The 16,830-nt window shown below is 40.7% G+C and overlaps 1 protein-coding gene across 6 annotated transcripts in view; it reads left to right on the top strand.

Moving 5' to 3' along the window:
• Positions 1-16,830, top strand: part of fbxo38 (F-box protein 38) — a 57,929-nt gene that overhangs the window by 16,197 nt on the left and 24,902 nt on the right. For all 6 annotated transcript variants that reach the window (XM_084352485.1, XM_084352484.1, XM_084352482.1 and 3 more), the window contains 9 exons: positions 2,774-2,904; positions 4,066-4,236; positions 4,785-4,927; positions 8,763-8,958; positions 9,501-9,704; positions 9,826-9,981; positions 10,604-11,338; positions 13,828-13,928; positions 14,978-15,080. In XM_084352485.1, the coding sequence (XP_084208611.1) occupies positions 2,774-2,904; positions 4,066-4,236; positions 4,785-4,927; positions 8,763-8,958; positions 9,501-9,704; positions 9,826-9,981; positions 10,604-11,338; positions 13,828-13,928; positions 14,978-15,080 (1,940 nt within the window). The remainder of the gene's footprint in view (positions 1-2,773; positions 2,905-4,065; positions 4,237-4,784; positions 4,928-8,762; positions 8,959-9,500; positions 9,705-9,825; positions 9,982-10,603; positions 11,339-13,827; positions 13,929-14,977; positions 15,081-16,830) is intronic.

Genomic DNA, 16,830 nt, shown 5'->3' with positions numbered 1-16,830 from the left:
GTTTCGTCAGCACAGTCCACATGTTGTCAATGGGCTTCAAGTCAGGACTTGAGAAGGCCATTCCAAAACCTCAATTCTAGCCTAATTTGGCCATTCCTTTACCACTTTGATGTGTGTTTACGATAATACTACCACCAGCATGCATGACAGTAGGTATGGTGTTCTTGGGGTTAAAGGCCTCACCTTCTCTCCTCCTGGTCATTGTGATGTTTCATCTGACCACAGAGTTTTCCCACAGAAAGTGTTTTCTTTGTCCATGTGATCAGCAGCAAACTTCAGTCAAGCTTTAAGTTGCTGCATCTGGAACAAAGGCTTCTTTCTTGCACGGCAGTCTCTCAGCTCATGTTGATGCAAAACACACTTAACTGGAGACTGTCACCTGTCTTCCAGCAGCTTCTAATTCATCGCAGACTTGCTTTTTGGTGGTTTTCGGTTTACTCTTGACCATCCTGACAAGTTTTCTCTCAGCAGCAGGTGATAATTTGTGTTTTCTTCCTGATCGTGGCAGTGACACAACTGTGCCATGCACTTTATACTTACAGTTGTTTGCACAGTTGATCTTTGGACCTGTAACTGCTTTGAGTGACTTTTCTGACTTGTTCAAATCAATAATGTTCTCTTTCAGATCAATGCTGAGCTCCTTAGACTTTCCCATTGTAGTATTTGTGCCTGAGTCTACTGGGTGTATTAAACAAGCCCTATTAAAATGGGCCCAGAAAAGTCATCAGCTGTTATCAATCAGAATCACTCAGAAGAAGTTAAGAAGCCATGCTACAAAGAAGTTGCTGTATGTGTATTTTTGATCCAGCAGTTGGTCACATTTTTAGAAGACATTTGTAATTCACTTTTTATTGCTTTTCTAACAGTACAACAAAAAGACCAACATACATGAACAATGTCAGGAACATACCAACATGACATGAAAAGCGACAAAAACAACAACAACATCAAAACCCCACAACAAAAACAAAGAGGAAAAAAAAAAAAAAGACAAACATCACCAATCACCAAGAAATTTTACATACATGAAGTAAATTAATCCAGACATACAAATAATTATATCCTCATACACAGGGTTGACCCCTCCACCGATTCTCCTGACTCTCTCACCCTCACAGTCCCCGCCCCACAACCTATCATACTTTTGTCACAGTCAAGACACAGCCCCCATCCACATCGAAATTCATCCCCACTGCCCCTCTAATCATCCATCTCGTACAAGCCTCATGTAAGGACCCCATATTTTCATAAATATTTCCTCCTTATTGTTCAATCTGAAAATAAGTTGTTCGTAACTGGCTATTTGGTTCATTTCTTCCAACCATTCATTAAATTGTAAAATATTTTTTGTTTTCCAGTGTCTTAGAGCAATCCTACACCCAGTAGTAAGGGCCAATCTACACCATAGAGTTTGCTGGAGTGATAACTCTACTCCCTCTGTTACTATACCCAAAATACATAGGACAGGGCTCCGAGATAAATCTATCCCGAATACTGAATAATATTATATTTTCCCATAGGTTTTGTGTCTTTTCACATTCATACAACATGTGTAAAAGTGTTCCCCTACTCCTCTCACATCGTCTCCCTTAAAAACATCAACAATAAAAATAATCCCTGCTTCAACCCATGATTTCCAATAGAGTTTTTTACCCACTTCCAATAATTTGTTTCTTTCTAGTAAAAGAAGGGTTATGCGAATAAGACGATGTGATGCTTGCCAGGTTTCTCTTGCAAACAACAACAAAGGATTCTTAGATGGAATTTCTCCCCCAGTTTGTGAAATAAAAGCCTGTAACGGGATTGGCTCTGTAAGTTCATTTTCAATCAAAACCCAACCTGGAGCTTGGTCCTCTATAATATATATTTTGGCCAGCTGATTAAGAGAAAAGGCATAGTGGTACCAGTCCACTCTTGGCAGGTTGAGGCCTCCATCTTCCTTTGCAGCACACATTTTAATTCTGTTTAAACGAGGTCTTTTACCTCCCCATAAAAAGGTATTTACCACTGCATTGAATTTTTTAAGCAGTGAAGGAGGAAAGCTCATGGGCAGTAGGTATATAATATAGTTAATTTGTGGAACCACCATCATTTTAAGAATATTTATTTTTCCCAGCAGAGATAATCCTAATTTACCCCAATTTTGTAAAGTGCTCTCGATTTTCAAAAGTAGAGGGAGAATGTTTTCTGTCATTATATCTTTTAAACCCGGTCTAAGCTTTATCCCCAAATACACTAGACCTGAAGAAAGCCATTTAAACTGCAAGTTCTGTCTAATACTAGGTGGACACAGTCTAGACAGGGGCATTGCTTCTGATTCTCCCCAATTTATTTTGTAACCTGAGATATGAGAAAAGGTATCAATCAAAGAGAGAATCTGAGGGACAGCTGTTTGTGGATTTGTGGACAGTAACAAAATGTCATCCGCATACAAAAGTAATTTGTGTTCCATCCTTCCAGCTTGAATACCTTTTTCATATTTGTGTTATTTCTAATGGTTCCAACGCCAACGCAAAAATTAGGGGGCCCTGCCTTGTGCCCCGGTGAAGGGTGTTTTAGAAGACATTTAATAAATGCATATTTGAGCAAAACTTCATGAATGTTTTTTTTCTGTGATGTAATGAGTGATACACATACTACTTTGTGTCAAAAGAGTTGTAGAAATCATTGAAACTCAAGACTGCAATGATATATATGTTCATTACAAGTGTATATAAATGTTTAACCACGACTGTACATGCATTTAATTACATGATTTCTGTGTGTTTAACAGGCTACATGAACTGCGTATCCAGCCTTCACTGACGAAAGATGGGGTCTTCTCAGCTCTCAAAATGGCTGAACTAGAGTTTCCTCAGTTTGAGACGCTTCATTTGGGATACGTGGATGAGTTCCTGTTGCAATGTTAGTCTGCTCTCTTAAATATCATGTTTGAGCACTCTCCCTTCCTTTACAGAAATGAGCAAATCTCCTGGGTTTTCCTGTACTTCAGCAGGGTTTTTCTTTTTCTTTTTTTTCAAATTTCAAAAGGATGAACTGATTAGATTTTCGTGGTCAAAGGTCAATGTCAGTGTGACTTCACAAAATATGAATTTGGCTAAAATTTTACAGAAACATTGCTACTATCAATCAATCAAACTTTATTTATATAGCACCTTTCAAACAAATCAAAATGCAATTAAAAGTGCATTACAAGGGATTGAAAAAACATGATGTAAAAACAGGTTTAGAGACTAATGCACACCACTTGCAATAAAATAAAAAAAGTTAAATAATAAATAAAGAATAAAAGATGAAAATAAGCAATGAAAATAATGATGAAATAAAATATTGCATGTAAAACTTGATTTAAAAAGTTTATAAAACATTACATAAGAATAATAAGAACAACAGTAAAATGTAAATAAAATCTATGTAAAATATAGTAAAAAGAACATAGGGCTATGATAAAAACAAATAAATTAAAATAAGTATACACATTAAAGCCATACAAATTATGAGAAATTATAAAAAGTATAAGACACTACATAAAAGCCAGAGTTAATAGAAAGGTTTTTAGTTTACGTTTAAAAGTATTAATATTTCCAGCTCCTCTCAGATCCTCTGGCAGGCTGTTCCAACGGCTCGAAGTGTGACGGCTGAAAGCAGCATCACCAAATGTTTTTGTTCTGCTTTGTGGAACCGTTAAAAGAGAAGAGCCGGAGGATCTGAGGGGCCTTTGAGCATTTGTGCGATGTAGTCTGGTAGAAGGCCACGTAGTGCCTTTATAAACTGATAAAATAATTTTAAAATCAATACAAAAACTAACAGGCAACCAGTGTAAAGACTTTAACGCAGGCATAATGTGCGTTCTCCTTCTGGTCTTAGCACTCTTGCCGCCGAGTTTTGAATTAATTGCAGCTTATTTATTGTATTCTTTGATAGACCAGAAAGGAGAGTAGTATACTGTACTATAGTCTGCTAGTTATAAAAGTGTGTATTAGTCTCTCTGTGTTGCTCAGAGAGAGTAAAGGCCTCACTTTGGTGTGTGTGTGTGTGTGTGTGTGTGTGTGTGTGTGTGTGCAGGTAAAATGAGTCATTCGGAGCTGGTGAAGTATGGTCTGGCTGATGTTATAGAGAACCCAGGCATCATCACTGATATTGGCATAAAGGTGGTGAACGAGGTGTTCTCTAATATTAAATACCTCCTCATCTACAACTGTCCTCACCTGCATAACCCTCACCACTGGATCACAGGTAACACACTCTTGACTCTCCACACTTGAGTCCTCACCACTGCTTAAAGCTGCTGTAAGTAATATTTCTTACTAAAATAGGTGTAAAATAGTTCTTTATTCCTACAGTAATCACTGTTATAGAGTGTTTGGGCAGTCTCCTCCCCCTGCTCCTACAGTAACAGGGAAAACACATTTTCTGGTATCCCTGCCCACTTCATCCAATCATGACAGAGAACTCCATAAAGATGGATGGTCCTGTCTGCTCGTTAAGGCACAGAGAGTAGGATCCTCTTGATTGTTGCTATGTCTGGCAATTACCGCACAGCGTTCATGTGGTGACATAGAGAGGAGGAGGAGATTGCTAACGTAAAACGGACAGGAAGTTAGCTAAAACTACAACACTTACAGCTGCTTTAACTATAGTAGCATGTGGCCCAAATATTAATGTCTATGTGTTTGTGGTGAGCTCAGTCTCACTGGTGCTGTCGTTCATCAGTCACTGAGAGGTGAAGTGATTTACAGTAGTGTACCATTTAGTTGTTATGTTCTGCCTGTTTCTGTCCTCAGATCAATCCAGATGGAGCCGTCTTGTTGATCTCACTCTGGTTCGCTGTCATGCTATCAAACTGGAATCCTTTTCCCAGTTCATAGAGTTACTGCCCAGTCTGGAGTTTATCTGCCTGGACCAGATGTTTAGAGAACCACCGAAGGTATTGTGTGTGTGTGTGTGTGTGTGTGTGTGTGTGTGTGTATCTATGTGTGTGTATCTATGTGTGTGTATCTATGTGTGTGTGTGTGTATCTATGTGTGTGTGTATATATATATATGCTTTAATCCGGTCACCAATTTATGCATTGCACGGTCTTGCTGTGCCTGCAATACAATGTAAAGTGTTTTCGAGCTGGTTTGCTAAATAGGCTAATGTAGCTAACAATAACAAAACAATGACTAGCTTGCTACTGCCCTGATGGCGTCCATGGTCTTCCCACTTGTCGTGTAGCGATGACAAACGGGAACGCTAAAGGTGCGACAAGCCAGGAAATTACGTCACATTCTCGCGTAAGAGCAACTCGGGCGAGTTGTCTCCCATGTAACTGGAACGCGGCATTACATAGCTCTTCTAGTCTTACCCACCACTCAAAGTGCTTTACAACACAAGTCGCCATTCATAAACTGTTTGCAAAGGCTACCATGCAAGGTGCCACCTGATCATCATTGATCAATAACCAATCATACACACACAAACACACAGATGGAACAGCCATAGGGAGCAATTGGGTTTTGAGTATCTTGCCCAGGGACACTTCCACATGTGGACTGAAGGGCCTGGGGATCAAATGACCAACCCTCCGCTCTAATTTATGAGCCACAGCTGTCCCAACAACAGTACAGGGTTCATGTTTTGGAGAAGTAAAGTTGAATCAACATCAGCGTGATACACCATTAGTCAGGGTTTGTGTTGTGATATGGTGGGATAGTCTACAAAAAACAGCTTTGGCAACACGAATCCTGACGCTTGTAATCCACCCTGTTACTGAGGCCACGATTTTATGGGACAACTTGGAGGCAATTGAGCAGGATTCTGGCAAAGATCGAAAGCAGGGATATGCCACAATAACTGCAATAATAGTTAACACAGATATTGCAGTCTCCTTATTTAAAGATGTTGCGGGTGATTTTCAATTCCTCACTCTGTTGATGACTTTGCTGAATTCCTAAGCTGATAGTAGGGCTGACATCCAAGGTTGTGGAAGATGTTGGGGCACAAATCTTAAGCAACGGTGGAATTCCTGTTTAGCGTACTGAAGTGTTTTTTTCTAGTGCTACAAGATGTTTTGGCTGTCTGTGAGGATCCTGACATTGTCAGCAGTGCTCACTGTTCCTGTTGAAAAGCATGTTGGGCACATTAGTTCCTGCATAGAAGTTTCGTAGTTATTTGGCAGCTGTTTGGGATCTCTCTGATTTGAGTTTGATAACTCCGCTTGAGCTCTTGAAAGCATTTGATGATGGGTGTAGTGGTCATGCACAAGTGATAGATGAGCCTCCTGTATGCTACTGATAAGTTGTAAGATTTCTTTGTTATTCTCTATGCGGTTTTGAAGGTGTTTGGAAGCCTGAAAGTCTTTGTTTCCTGATCACATTTTCCCATTAATGGCTGTCTTTCCCAAATCTGGAATTGAAGTCACCAAGTAAAAGAAGCTTGTCTCTTGTTGGTACCTTGTAGAGTGTGGTGTCCAGTTGACTGTAGAATTGGTCCTTAAAGGGGAACTCTGGTTATTTGACACCTGGACCTTATTTATAGGTGTAATTATGCTCGTATACTCACACAGACAATTGTAGTGCAGCTCGGAGTCCTTCGGACGTTAGTTAGATCCAGCCGATCATGACCGCAGCGCACCGGGGCCACGGCAATGGAGCTTCTACATACAAATTATCTGCCGCGAAACTCGCTCATTTCACCTACATTTTGTCATGAATGGCCAGTGTTATCATCATGTCAGCTCAGCTACCTTGTTGTCGTTGTCACCCAAACAAACTTTTGATGACGTCATAGACATGCGCCGCAAAAACTCAGCTGTTTCACTTTGTTTTGGTCGGCTATTTCTGTGCAACATGGCAGAATATCTGATGTAGAGGTGTCGGACGACGACGACGACTTTGAGTATGATGGGTGTCCTTACCGTTTTGAGCCAGAATACACTGACGAGGAGCTCCATGAAAGGAGGACGCGGAGGCAGCGAGCCGAACAGCTGGCCCAAGAACTGGTGGTGCTCTTGTGGACACTGCTCACCGATGACAACAGAAGAGGAATGTATTTGCTGCTCAGAGTGGGACTTGAGACCAGGGCATACACGTATTGATGTCTCCATAAATATATGTCTGACTACTCTTGAGGATTTCTCGGCAATGATAAACCGGGCTGTGGTAGAGACTTTTTTCCGTGTCCCGAAAGTAAATTGGAAGACCCAGCCAAAGCCAGCAGGACCGAGCAGCCAACTTTCGATTGAGTAAGTAGTCTATACATGCATAAAGGGTCTATTTTCCATGAATTTGTTTGCTTTATAAGTAAATAACATGGCAAATTTGGATATCTGTACTTTATAGTAATGGCTTGTGTAGAATACAGACCACAGACTGAAGCTATTACGCAGGAGAAATAAAGGAGAAACAGGGTTGACGACAACAAGGTAGCTGAGCTGACATGATGATAACACTGGCCATTCATGACAAAATGTAGGTGAAATGAGCGAGTTTCGCGGCAGATAATTCGTATGTAGAAGCTCCATTGCCGTGGCCCCGGTGCGCTGCGGTCATGATCGGCTGGATCTAAATAACGTCCGAAGGACTCCGAGCTGCACTACATTTGTCTGTGTGAGTATACGACCATAATTACACCTATAAATAAGGTCCAGGTGTCAAATAACCGGAGTTCCCCTTTAACAGCTTCATTGGCATCTAATGTAGTTGTGTTGGAAGAAATAAGGCCGATAAAGCTGTCTTCAGAGAGTGGAATACAGAGTCATGAGCCTCTCATTGACGAATATTGGTGTGAGTCGATGGTCCTTCACCAGGTTGGACTCCTTGGATGCAGGGTTTCCCTACCTCCTTTCCTTTCCCCCTTCCTCTTATAAAAGATGGTGCAACTTGAGGCTGATTCTACGTTTTCTTTTTCCCCTTTTAGATAGTCTAGTTCACTTGAAGAGGCAACATCAGGCTTTCCAGTTTGTGAATCAAAAGATCCTTTCTTTCACGCCTGCTGTCGTTGTCCTTGAAATCAAGCAGAGCTCTGACATTCAATGATCCAATAACCAATTTGGTGGAATGAGCAAGATGATTCCTGATTTAAAAATGTTTAATTCTTAATGTTTTCTTTTTGTTTTTTACCACCGTGAGGGTGGCCCCAGCTAGGCACTTGAGTGCCTTCCATTGTTAAGCCTACGTTTTCTAGGGCAGACATGCTGCTGTAGCTCTTTACCTTACCACTTCACAAGTTTGTTTTCCTCTTTTTTTATCACTTACCAAAACCAACCTGCTAATTTCATGCTCTTTAGTGTTTTTTCCCCCCTAGTCCAGTTGTGGAAAAAAATGTTGTGAATAAGATGTTTCGTCAGTCCTCACTATGTATTCCCTTTTATTGTGGCCCATTAAAAGTGTTGTATAAACTATCATGCCCCTGCAATGTTTCAAAACATTCTGACACAAAGAGCAGGAACTGTCTCATTCTGGTTTTAGAAAATCAACAAGATGGCTACCCATGTCATTGTCAGCACTTCCGGTTTTACAGTGCAGGCCAACCATTACCATCAAAATGGATTTATTATGAACACATGCATGATCTTTAATGAGTTCATCAGCAGTTCTAGTGCTGGCTTAGTATCAGCAGTACTACTTTACTGAGTCGCCAGCCCACTGTGACTGAATGAAAGCAATTGATATTGGGAACATAAAATTTCATCACCAACAACAACTGAATTGTTGTGTGGCTGTTACCTGTTTTGCTTAATAAGGTGCTGATGTATAGTATGCATTATGTGTCTGTGTCAGGGCTGTGCCAGAGTGGGCCTAAGTGCAGGAACTGGTATTGGTGTGTCCTCTGCACTGGTCAGCAACCAGAACTCCAATAATGACAATGACAACAACAACAACCACCACCACCACAATAATGAGGCCAATCTGCCTCCTGCTCCTCCACCTGTCAACAACAACAACCAAAGGCGGCAGCATCCGCAGCAGCACAATGGCAAGTCCCACCTCTGGATTGTGAAAACAGTACTGTATTTTTTTCAAAAAGAAAAACACACAAATTTGAGAAGCACAGGAGCACTGAGTTATGGCAATTTAAATTTGCCATTTTACTGTTAGGACACTGCAAACTGCTCTTGCTCACAATGTATTAAATCTACTGATATTTTGGTCGCTCCGGACCTTCCACAATTCTTACAACAATGACCTTATATAGACAATGCCCCGTCCATTCATTGTGCACAGGTGTAGGTCAATTCTCCTTTGGGAGTTTCTCTCAATAATTATCCATGACGTGTGTTCAGTCTGTCACATTATACCATGCAGAAAAGATAAAGGCCACTAGGCAGAAAAGAAAAAACAAACAAGTGGAAAATAAACCCAGGTGCAATCACCAAAAAATCTGAAAGCAGTATTTTAAGATATTTTTTTACATCTATCAACAGTTTTTTAAGAGCTACTGTTAACTGACAATTAAATAAATGAGACTGGACACATAATGTCCTGTGTAAATGTAAGTAGTTGTGTTTGTTTCCACAGCACGAGCGGAAGTAAATGGGATGGACGATGAGGAGGAAGAGGAAGAAGAGGAGGAAATGATGTTGGAGGAGGAGAACATGGAGGCCGAGCCTCAAATAAAGGTGAAAGGAGCAGAAGAGGAGGTGAGAGAGGAAGAAGCCAATGCATCTCCAGGACCCAGTCATCCAGCTGGAACAACCCAACCTCCTGATGAGGAGCAAGCAGGTTGAAGCAGCTCTTTTTAATGATTAAAAAGGGTTAAAGCAAGAGTTTTCCCAACTGTTTTAAAGCTCCTGTTCTCTATTTCTAGTTTTGTTGTTTACTGATAAATCCTTCCCACCTGCAGGTCCCAGTGGTTTAGTCCAGCAGTGTAGACCAGCTGGTGTTACTGTTCCCAAGCCCCCACTGGTCATCTCAGACTCTGACAGTGAGGAAGAGGAAGGCCTTGTTTCAAGGCTGATGCCAGCTTCCTGTTTGCAGCAGCCAGCTTCCTGTCCAGAAGGTCTCAACATGACACAGGCAGAACACACACACCCAGCCATCACAACAGTGTGGCATATATGTGCGCGCACGCACGCACGCACGCACGCACGCACGCACGCACGCACGCATGCACGCACATATTTCATATACAGTCATGGTCACAATTTAACATACACTTGTAAAGAAAATGTGTATCATGACTGTCTTTATTTCCAATGATTTCTACAGCTCTCATTTTTCTGTGATGGAATGAGTGGAACACATACACATTCATGAAGTTGCCTTCAAATCTGAATTTATTATAGGTCCAAACGTGACCAAATCTGCTGGATCTAATTATAATAAATTCATTATTGAACCAAGCTTCATGAATGTGTTTTGTGACAAAGTAGTATGTGTTCCACTCATTCCATCACATAAAAATGAGAGCTGTAGAAAACATTGGAAGTGAAGTCTGTCATATACATTTTCTTTACAACTGTATGTAAACTTTTGACCGTGACTGTACATTCATACATCTCATGGATCATATCTCACACACAATAACCAAGCTGGAATGAATGAAAGTGAATAGTGGTTGTGAGTAGTAGTAATAGTGTTCTCACACTGTGTGTGTGTGTTTTGTGGTGTTGTGTTTCCAGGTAAAGGAAAGACTCCTCTGCGACGGAACAACAACGTGGCTGTATCAGTGCTGGCCTCGGCACATCAGACAAAGGCTCAGGTGTTGGAAAGCAGCTGTGAGAAGAGCTGTCAGGTGACCAGTGAACAGATCAAGGCAGACATGAAGGCTGCTACTGAGAACAGCAAGAGGAGTAGCAGTAATGGTATTACTCCTGAGGCTGGGGCGACCAATGCAAGGCCTGTGGCTGACAGAGGGACATTACGGGGCACTGGGAGTGCTGGGGTCGCAGCAAGGAGTGGAATGCAGCCAGTGACTGGATCTGTGGGAAGGGTAGGACCTGGGGTAGCTACATCCAGACAAGGTGGTGGATGTGGGAGGGTGCTGGCAGGGACCACCCACAGAGGAACCACAACCACTGACAGAGCTACAGGAACTGGCAGGACTATTGATGGCACAGAGTCCCCGTCTGGGGTACACACTGGAGACAGTTGCACGAGGGAGGCTGGGGTGAGGCAGTGCACAAGTGCTGCCAGTGTGTACAGTCTGAACCCTACAGATGCTTCTGTAAACCATGCCTCCAGGAGACCAGCACTGCTGGCTGGACAGGGACAGAGACAGCAAGTCCCTGCTGGATCTGCTGCTGCTGGTTCAAGTTCACAGCAGGGTCAGGCTAGAGACAAGGACTTTGTTCCAAGACGACCTTTGACTCGATCTTGTACCCGCATGTCTTCTGCGTCCCTGGTACCTGAGACAGGTAAGACTGAAGTTACAAACGGAACACAATTAATATGTATCCACTAACCTTCACTTTAGAGGAGTGTAACTCTAATGCTGTGTTTTTGTTTGGTTGCAAAGGCTTGGACCCCTGATTTTCATGTTAGTGCTCATCAAGTGAAGCAATAATTATGAATTGATACCTGTTCATGCAGTTTTTTTTGTAATTCGGTGTACAGATCTGACATAACAGCAACTACATGTACACATACTTACACCACATCTGAGTGACTCAAGACGGACGAGTTAGAATTATCAGTGAAGCTGTCAATTATTCTTTTTTGCACTGTACTTTTATTGAAAGAAACTGATGAACATTTATTTCTTGTTAGATAACATCAACGATATAATCAAACGATCTGTTGCAATTATTTTTACAAATATATTATTTGCGATATGGTTCACGCTAAGGGTCGACCGATAGTGGATTTTTAAAGGCCGATATAATAAGGATAGTTAGGAGAAGGAAAAAGCTGAGAGCTGATATATAATTATAATGCCCATTATATTTTGTTGGTGATAACTGGACAGGTACAACATAGTCATCTATATTCATATTTTAAATATTTGTATTTCTTTTTTAAAATGTAACACTGTCAAAATTGAACAATCTTTGGTATTCATTTTATTAGAACTGTTGAACTGAACATTAGGACCCTCTCTCCCCCTAGTCCCTCCCATCCTCTCATTGATAAGTTACAGTGAATCTCTGGCTTTGTAATGTTAGTAGAGTAACTTTAGAGATGTGTAGGACACATTCTTTAATTTGAGTTGAAAAGCTAGCAGTAGCTGTCTGTTTGATATCAAGACACAAGGTCTGGAAACGTGTGATTTAGTGGATTACATCGCTGGAATGTGTTCTATTTACAATGGACGATGCACTGTTCTGTGGCTGAACTGGCCAGGATTACTTCAGTTGCACGTCCCGTTACATTGTTAAATGCCACTCTTACAAACCATTAATGTTCGTGCATATTCCTGGGGTAAGGAGGATCCTTAAGTGTGCGATTTCATTTCATGAGTGGATGGATAGTTACGTGACTGGATTATTTGGAAGAGAGAACGCCACATTGGTAAGTACAGTATTAAGTAATGTAACGTTAACAGAATGGTTTCTTTTCTTGCCTGCCTGGCTGTCTTCAGTTCCCTGTCCCTATCGTGGACAAGGTGATGGTGTTGCACTATATATTCAAGACTAGATGACTTGTGGGGAGAATAAACTGAATGTGGGCCCAATGAGAGGTCTGGCTATATGAGACTACATATGACTTGAATGCCACACTTGTCAGCCTCCAGTAAAATCAGCTGTTCCAACGTTACCCTGAGACGGCAAAGATTTAACGTTAGCCCGTATTTTCTAACCCTATTGCCAGAGTAATGCATGGAAGGTATTTCATGGAGTGGAGAATTACTTTATGAAAAAAATACCTCTGATGTAACATTAGTCTCTCTTAGTCTACATTGAAAAATGTGACATTAATTAAAGTCTGTCACGCATGTATGGCTACTGCATATCCAACATTAACGTACAGCAGTTACCTGTCCATGTCAGATTGTTTACTTTAGATTAAGAGGATTTAGATATTTTAGCAGAAGTGGCCCTCAAATGATGATGATTGACTGAGCATATCCTCCATGTAAAATGGTGACGTACTTAATCGGTCAACCTCAGCAGATTTGTCGACCTCTAGTTCATGATTAGTGGGAATGACTAGTTTTTTTAATCACAATTTTTAACAACAGGTAAAATCATGATGATGTGACAGAGGATGCTAAAAGACAACACCCCCCACAGCCACAGTATCCATTGTCACAACACCAGATTACGGAGCAGCTTCTTTCTTCAGGCTGCGAGACTCCTTAATTCACCATCTGCACTCCTATAAAATTAAACTCATTCTATGTACACTCCGGTGTTCATACTTCTGTTTTATATTTGTTAATCATCTCAACAAAAGCAATATCTCTGTTTCTGCTGCAGTGATCGTAATAAATTTCAAACTGCCAACCATTATGAGTCTTGACAGTATTATAGAATTTGCATTCTAAATCCATGGAGTATGCTTGTTCTGGAGTTAGGGCCGAAAGTTCTACTCCCAACCATGAAAGCAGCAGGCTACAAAAACAAACTAAGTGACATGTTCTGTCTGTCTGTCTATCGATCTCCTTCACTCCGTTTCAGTGCTATGGACAGCTTTGCACCTACTCATACCCTATTTTAGCCACACTCATTGCACCATTTCACAGCACAAACGTCCCCTTGCTGGTGCCGATCACTGGTCTATCAAGCTGTGCACACCCTATAACTTTCTATCTATGAGGCAGAAATCCGCCATGGAGGTCAAATGTTTCTGAGGTTGTTAGCATGTAAATAACAACAACAGCATAACACTTGAATGCATGTCTGTAAGTAAGTCAGCTGGTTGCAGCTATTGTGAATTTACACTTGTTACTGTTTATCTTTCGTAGATCTTTCAAGAGCCAGACCTAGAGTATCAGTGAGGAGGAAACGAATGGCTGACAAATCAACAAGTACCTCAGACCCGGTCACTGAGGACGACCACATACAGGTATGTACAAATAATCCTAATTGTAAACATTGTTTTCACAGTTAAATGATAAAAACTTGTACAAATTCATTTTCAAATGAAAAGTAAAATATCGGGTAGGGGTGGGCATCTGACAATTTCAGATTTCGATCGTTCTTGAAGTGTGCAAAATCCACTTTTTAACAATTCATAGATATTGCACTATTGAATGTTCTATTACCCCTGTTTTCAAACTTCATATAACCTCAGACTAGCAGATGAGCGGCACATGAACATATCAGTTAAGAAATGTGGCCAACTAGATTGTCGTCCTTATTGGATGAATTACATTATGTGGCTCTTTAGGGATGTGAATCTTTGGCAATCTCACATTTCGATTCCGATTTTTCAGTGTCGGATTCGAGTCAGAATTGATTTTTTTCGATCCAAAACAATTCTTGATTCTAAATCAGTGCTTGATTTGATGAATAGAAAAGAGAACACTATTTTCAGTCTAATCTTCTAAAATACAACATGAAATAAAACATGAACATGAAATTAAGATAAACGATCTGCAGTCTTTTTATTATAAAAAGTTAAGAGCATCAATTAACGACTGAATTAATTTGGAAGCTTGATTCTGAATCTTGGGAGATAAGAATCGCTGCTGTAATGTGAATTGATTTTTTTACCCATCCCAATAGCTCTTTCTTGGATGATGTATTATGGATGGATAAAGTGCTGTGTTTTCATGTCTGGTCTACAGGGCATTTCAAAATTGAGAAAAAATTGCAATTTAGATCATAAATTACGGTTATGCAGATCATGATATTATATTTTTTAACCAGATCGCCCATCCCTTAATTAAGGTTTTCCTCCCCTGGGGTGACCCAGAGTGGTGGGGCTCAGAGTGAGAATTTTTATGTCCTCATATTTCTTGTCCAAACAATTGGGGAAAAAAACAACATAAATAAATCTTTGGTTTGCCTGTTGCTTTTCTGTTGTAAATGCTTTTAGTGGGCATTACTTCTGCAAAACTACTTTGATGTGACTTTCAATGAGCTAAGATTGAGATGCTTTTACTCGTGCAGATTTTGTCTCTGAAGAGTAAAAACCTGGTTGGCATCACACTGACCAACTGTGGAATCACTGACCTGGTCCTCAAAGACTGCCCCAAGATGATGTTCATTCATGGTAACTAACAAATAGGACACTGATATTTGATTACTTATATTAATGTGTTTATCACTTTTATTGTTGCATAACTTTGACTGAATATTGTATAAATACTATATATACTAGTAATCTTCACTTAATCCTCTTACTGAAGAAAATGGTGTGTTGATACCATTTTTGCTCTCCATGCAACCATCCCTCTCTCTCCCTACTAGAACCATTGGCTCAAACTTTGAGGTACTCGCTGTCATCCCGGTCGCTTCACATTCAGCTGCAAACTACCTAGGCGAGAGTCCAACAACCACTGTGAATATGTTTGGCTTTGTGATGAGGATACGGACATAGCTCTCACTTTGGTTATTTAGGAACCAGATGGCTCGTAGCAACAGCCCTGGTACATACTCCGCAGTAACCCCCATAGGACCCCAGGTCGACACGACCATACGCCACATAAGCCATAAGTCCACATAACACATGTAAACTGGATGAGCAAACTCCCATGACTAATGGTACACACCACCCATAGACTTGAAGAAGGCCAGGTATTTTGAGTGACTGTTCTGTGCATAAGCACTCACAACAGTCAGAGCATGCCTCTCAGCAATTGACAGTAGCATAGAGTCAACCCTCTTGTCATTTGGGAAGAGTTCTAGCACAGCTGTGCTTAGCTGGGGGTTGTGGATATCGCCACACCTCCCGGCTCCTCTGGTCAAGTCCCAATATGGAGAAAGTCCAGCCTTTCTACAGGACTTTGCTTCCAGAACCAGTATTATGCAATAAGGTGAGTCCAACTATATCTAGTTGGTACCGCTCAACCTCCCACACCAGCTCCAGTTCCTTCCCCACCAGAGAGGTGACATTCTATGTTCCTAGGACAAGTCTGCAATTCCAGGGGTTTGCACGCCTAGGTCTATGACACGTCCTACCTCAGAGCTTATCCCTGCAGTTAGTGGGCCCAGTTTATACTCCGATTATTATTTTTCAAATTTCTATATTTTAGAAGTGGTTTTGTGGCCCCAACTGCACAATGTACAAATGTAGAATTTAAAGGTAGGTGCTATGGAAGGAAATCTAGGAAAATCTAGCCAACCACAAAAACAACCTATGTGAATCTAAATAGGTCACTATAATAAAGTAATCAACACAACATGTAAACAGATGTGTTTTGGTTCATGTGTCCCTAACTGTAGATCACACATTCAGATGCTTTACATCCAAACGGTCCTTACATAGAGCTGCATTTAATGCTGCAGGTGACACTGATACCCACCTGTACACATTTTTTCACTATTTGGTAAAATTTAGGCAACTCATTTTTGTAAATTGAACTAATTATGATACAGATTTTCTGTTTGCTCTTTGATTGTACAGTGTCATTTTAGGAAAAGCACCTCATCACACCATTAGTTTCTAGATTTCGATACTGATAATCAGTGGGTTACCAATTGCTCTCGTCTTCTGGAGGCCATGAATGTACAAAACTTTAAAAATTCTAAAGCAATATTGCAAGGGTTTCAAGAGATCTTGGTCTGCACCCAAGTGCTGCATATACTGACAACCTCTTTTTCTATAGGGTGTTGTATGGTATAAGCATCTGAATGAACCTTGAATAGGGGGGCTATTAAATGTAGGAAAAAAATTACAACACATCACACACATTGTCTGACAAATTAAATATCTTGTGTAAATCAGCTGCCTATTTCAGTAATGTGAGTATTGACAGCTTAGTTTAGTCAAGACATATTTATTTCCAGATCCAGTAACCTTT

The sequence above is a fragment of the Pagrus pagrus genome (genome assembly GCF_965226575.1).
Source record: "Pagrus pagrus genome assembly, chromosome: 5".
NCBI lineage: Eukaryota > Metazoa > Chordata > Actinopteri > Spariformes > Sparidae > Pagrus > Pagrus pagrus.
Note: the sequence above shows the minus strand (reverse complement) of the source record. Positions and strands in the feature narration are given on the sequence as shown.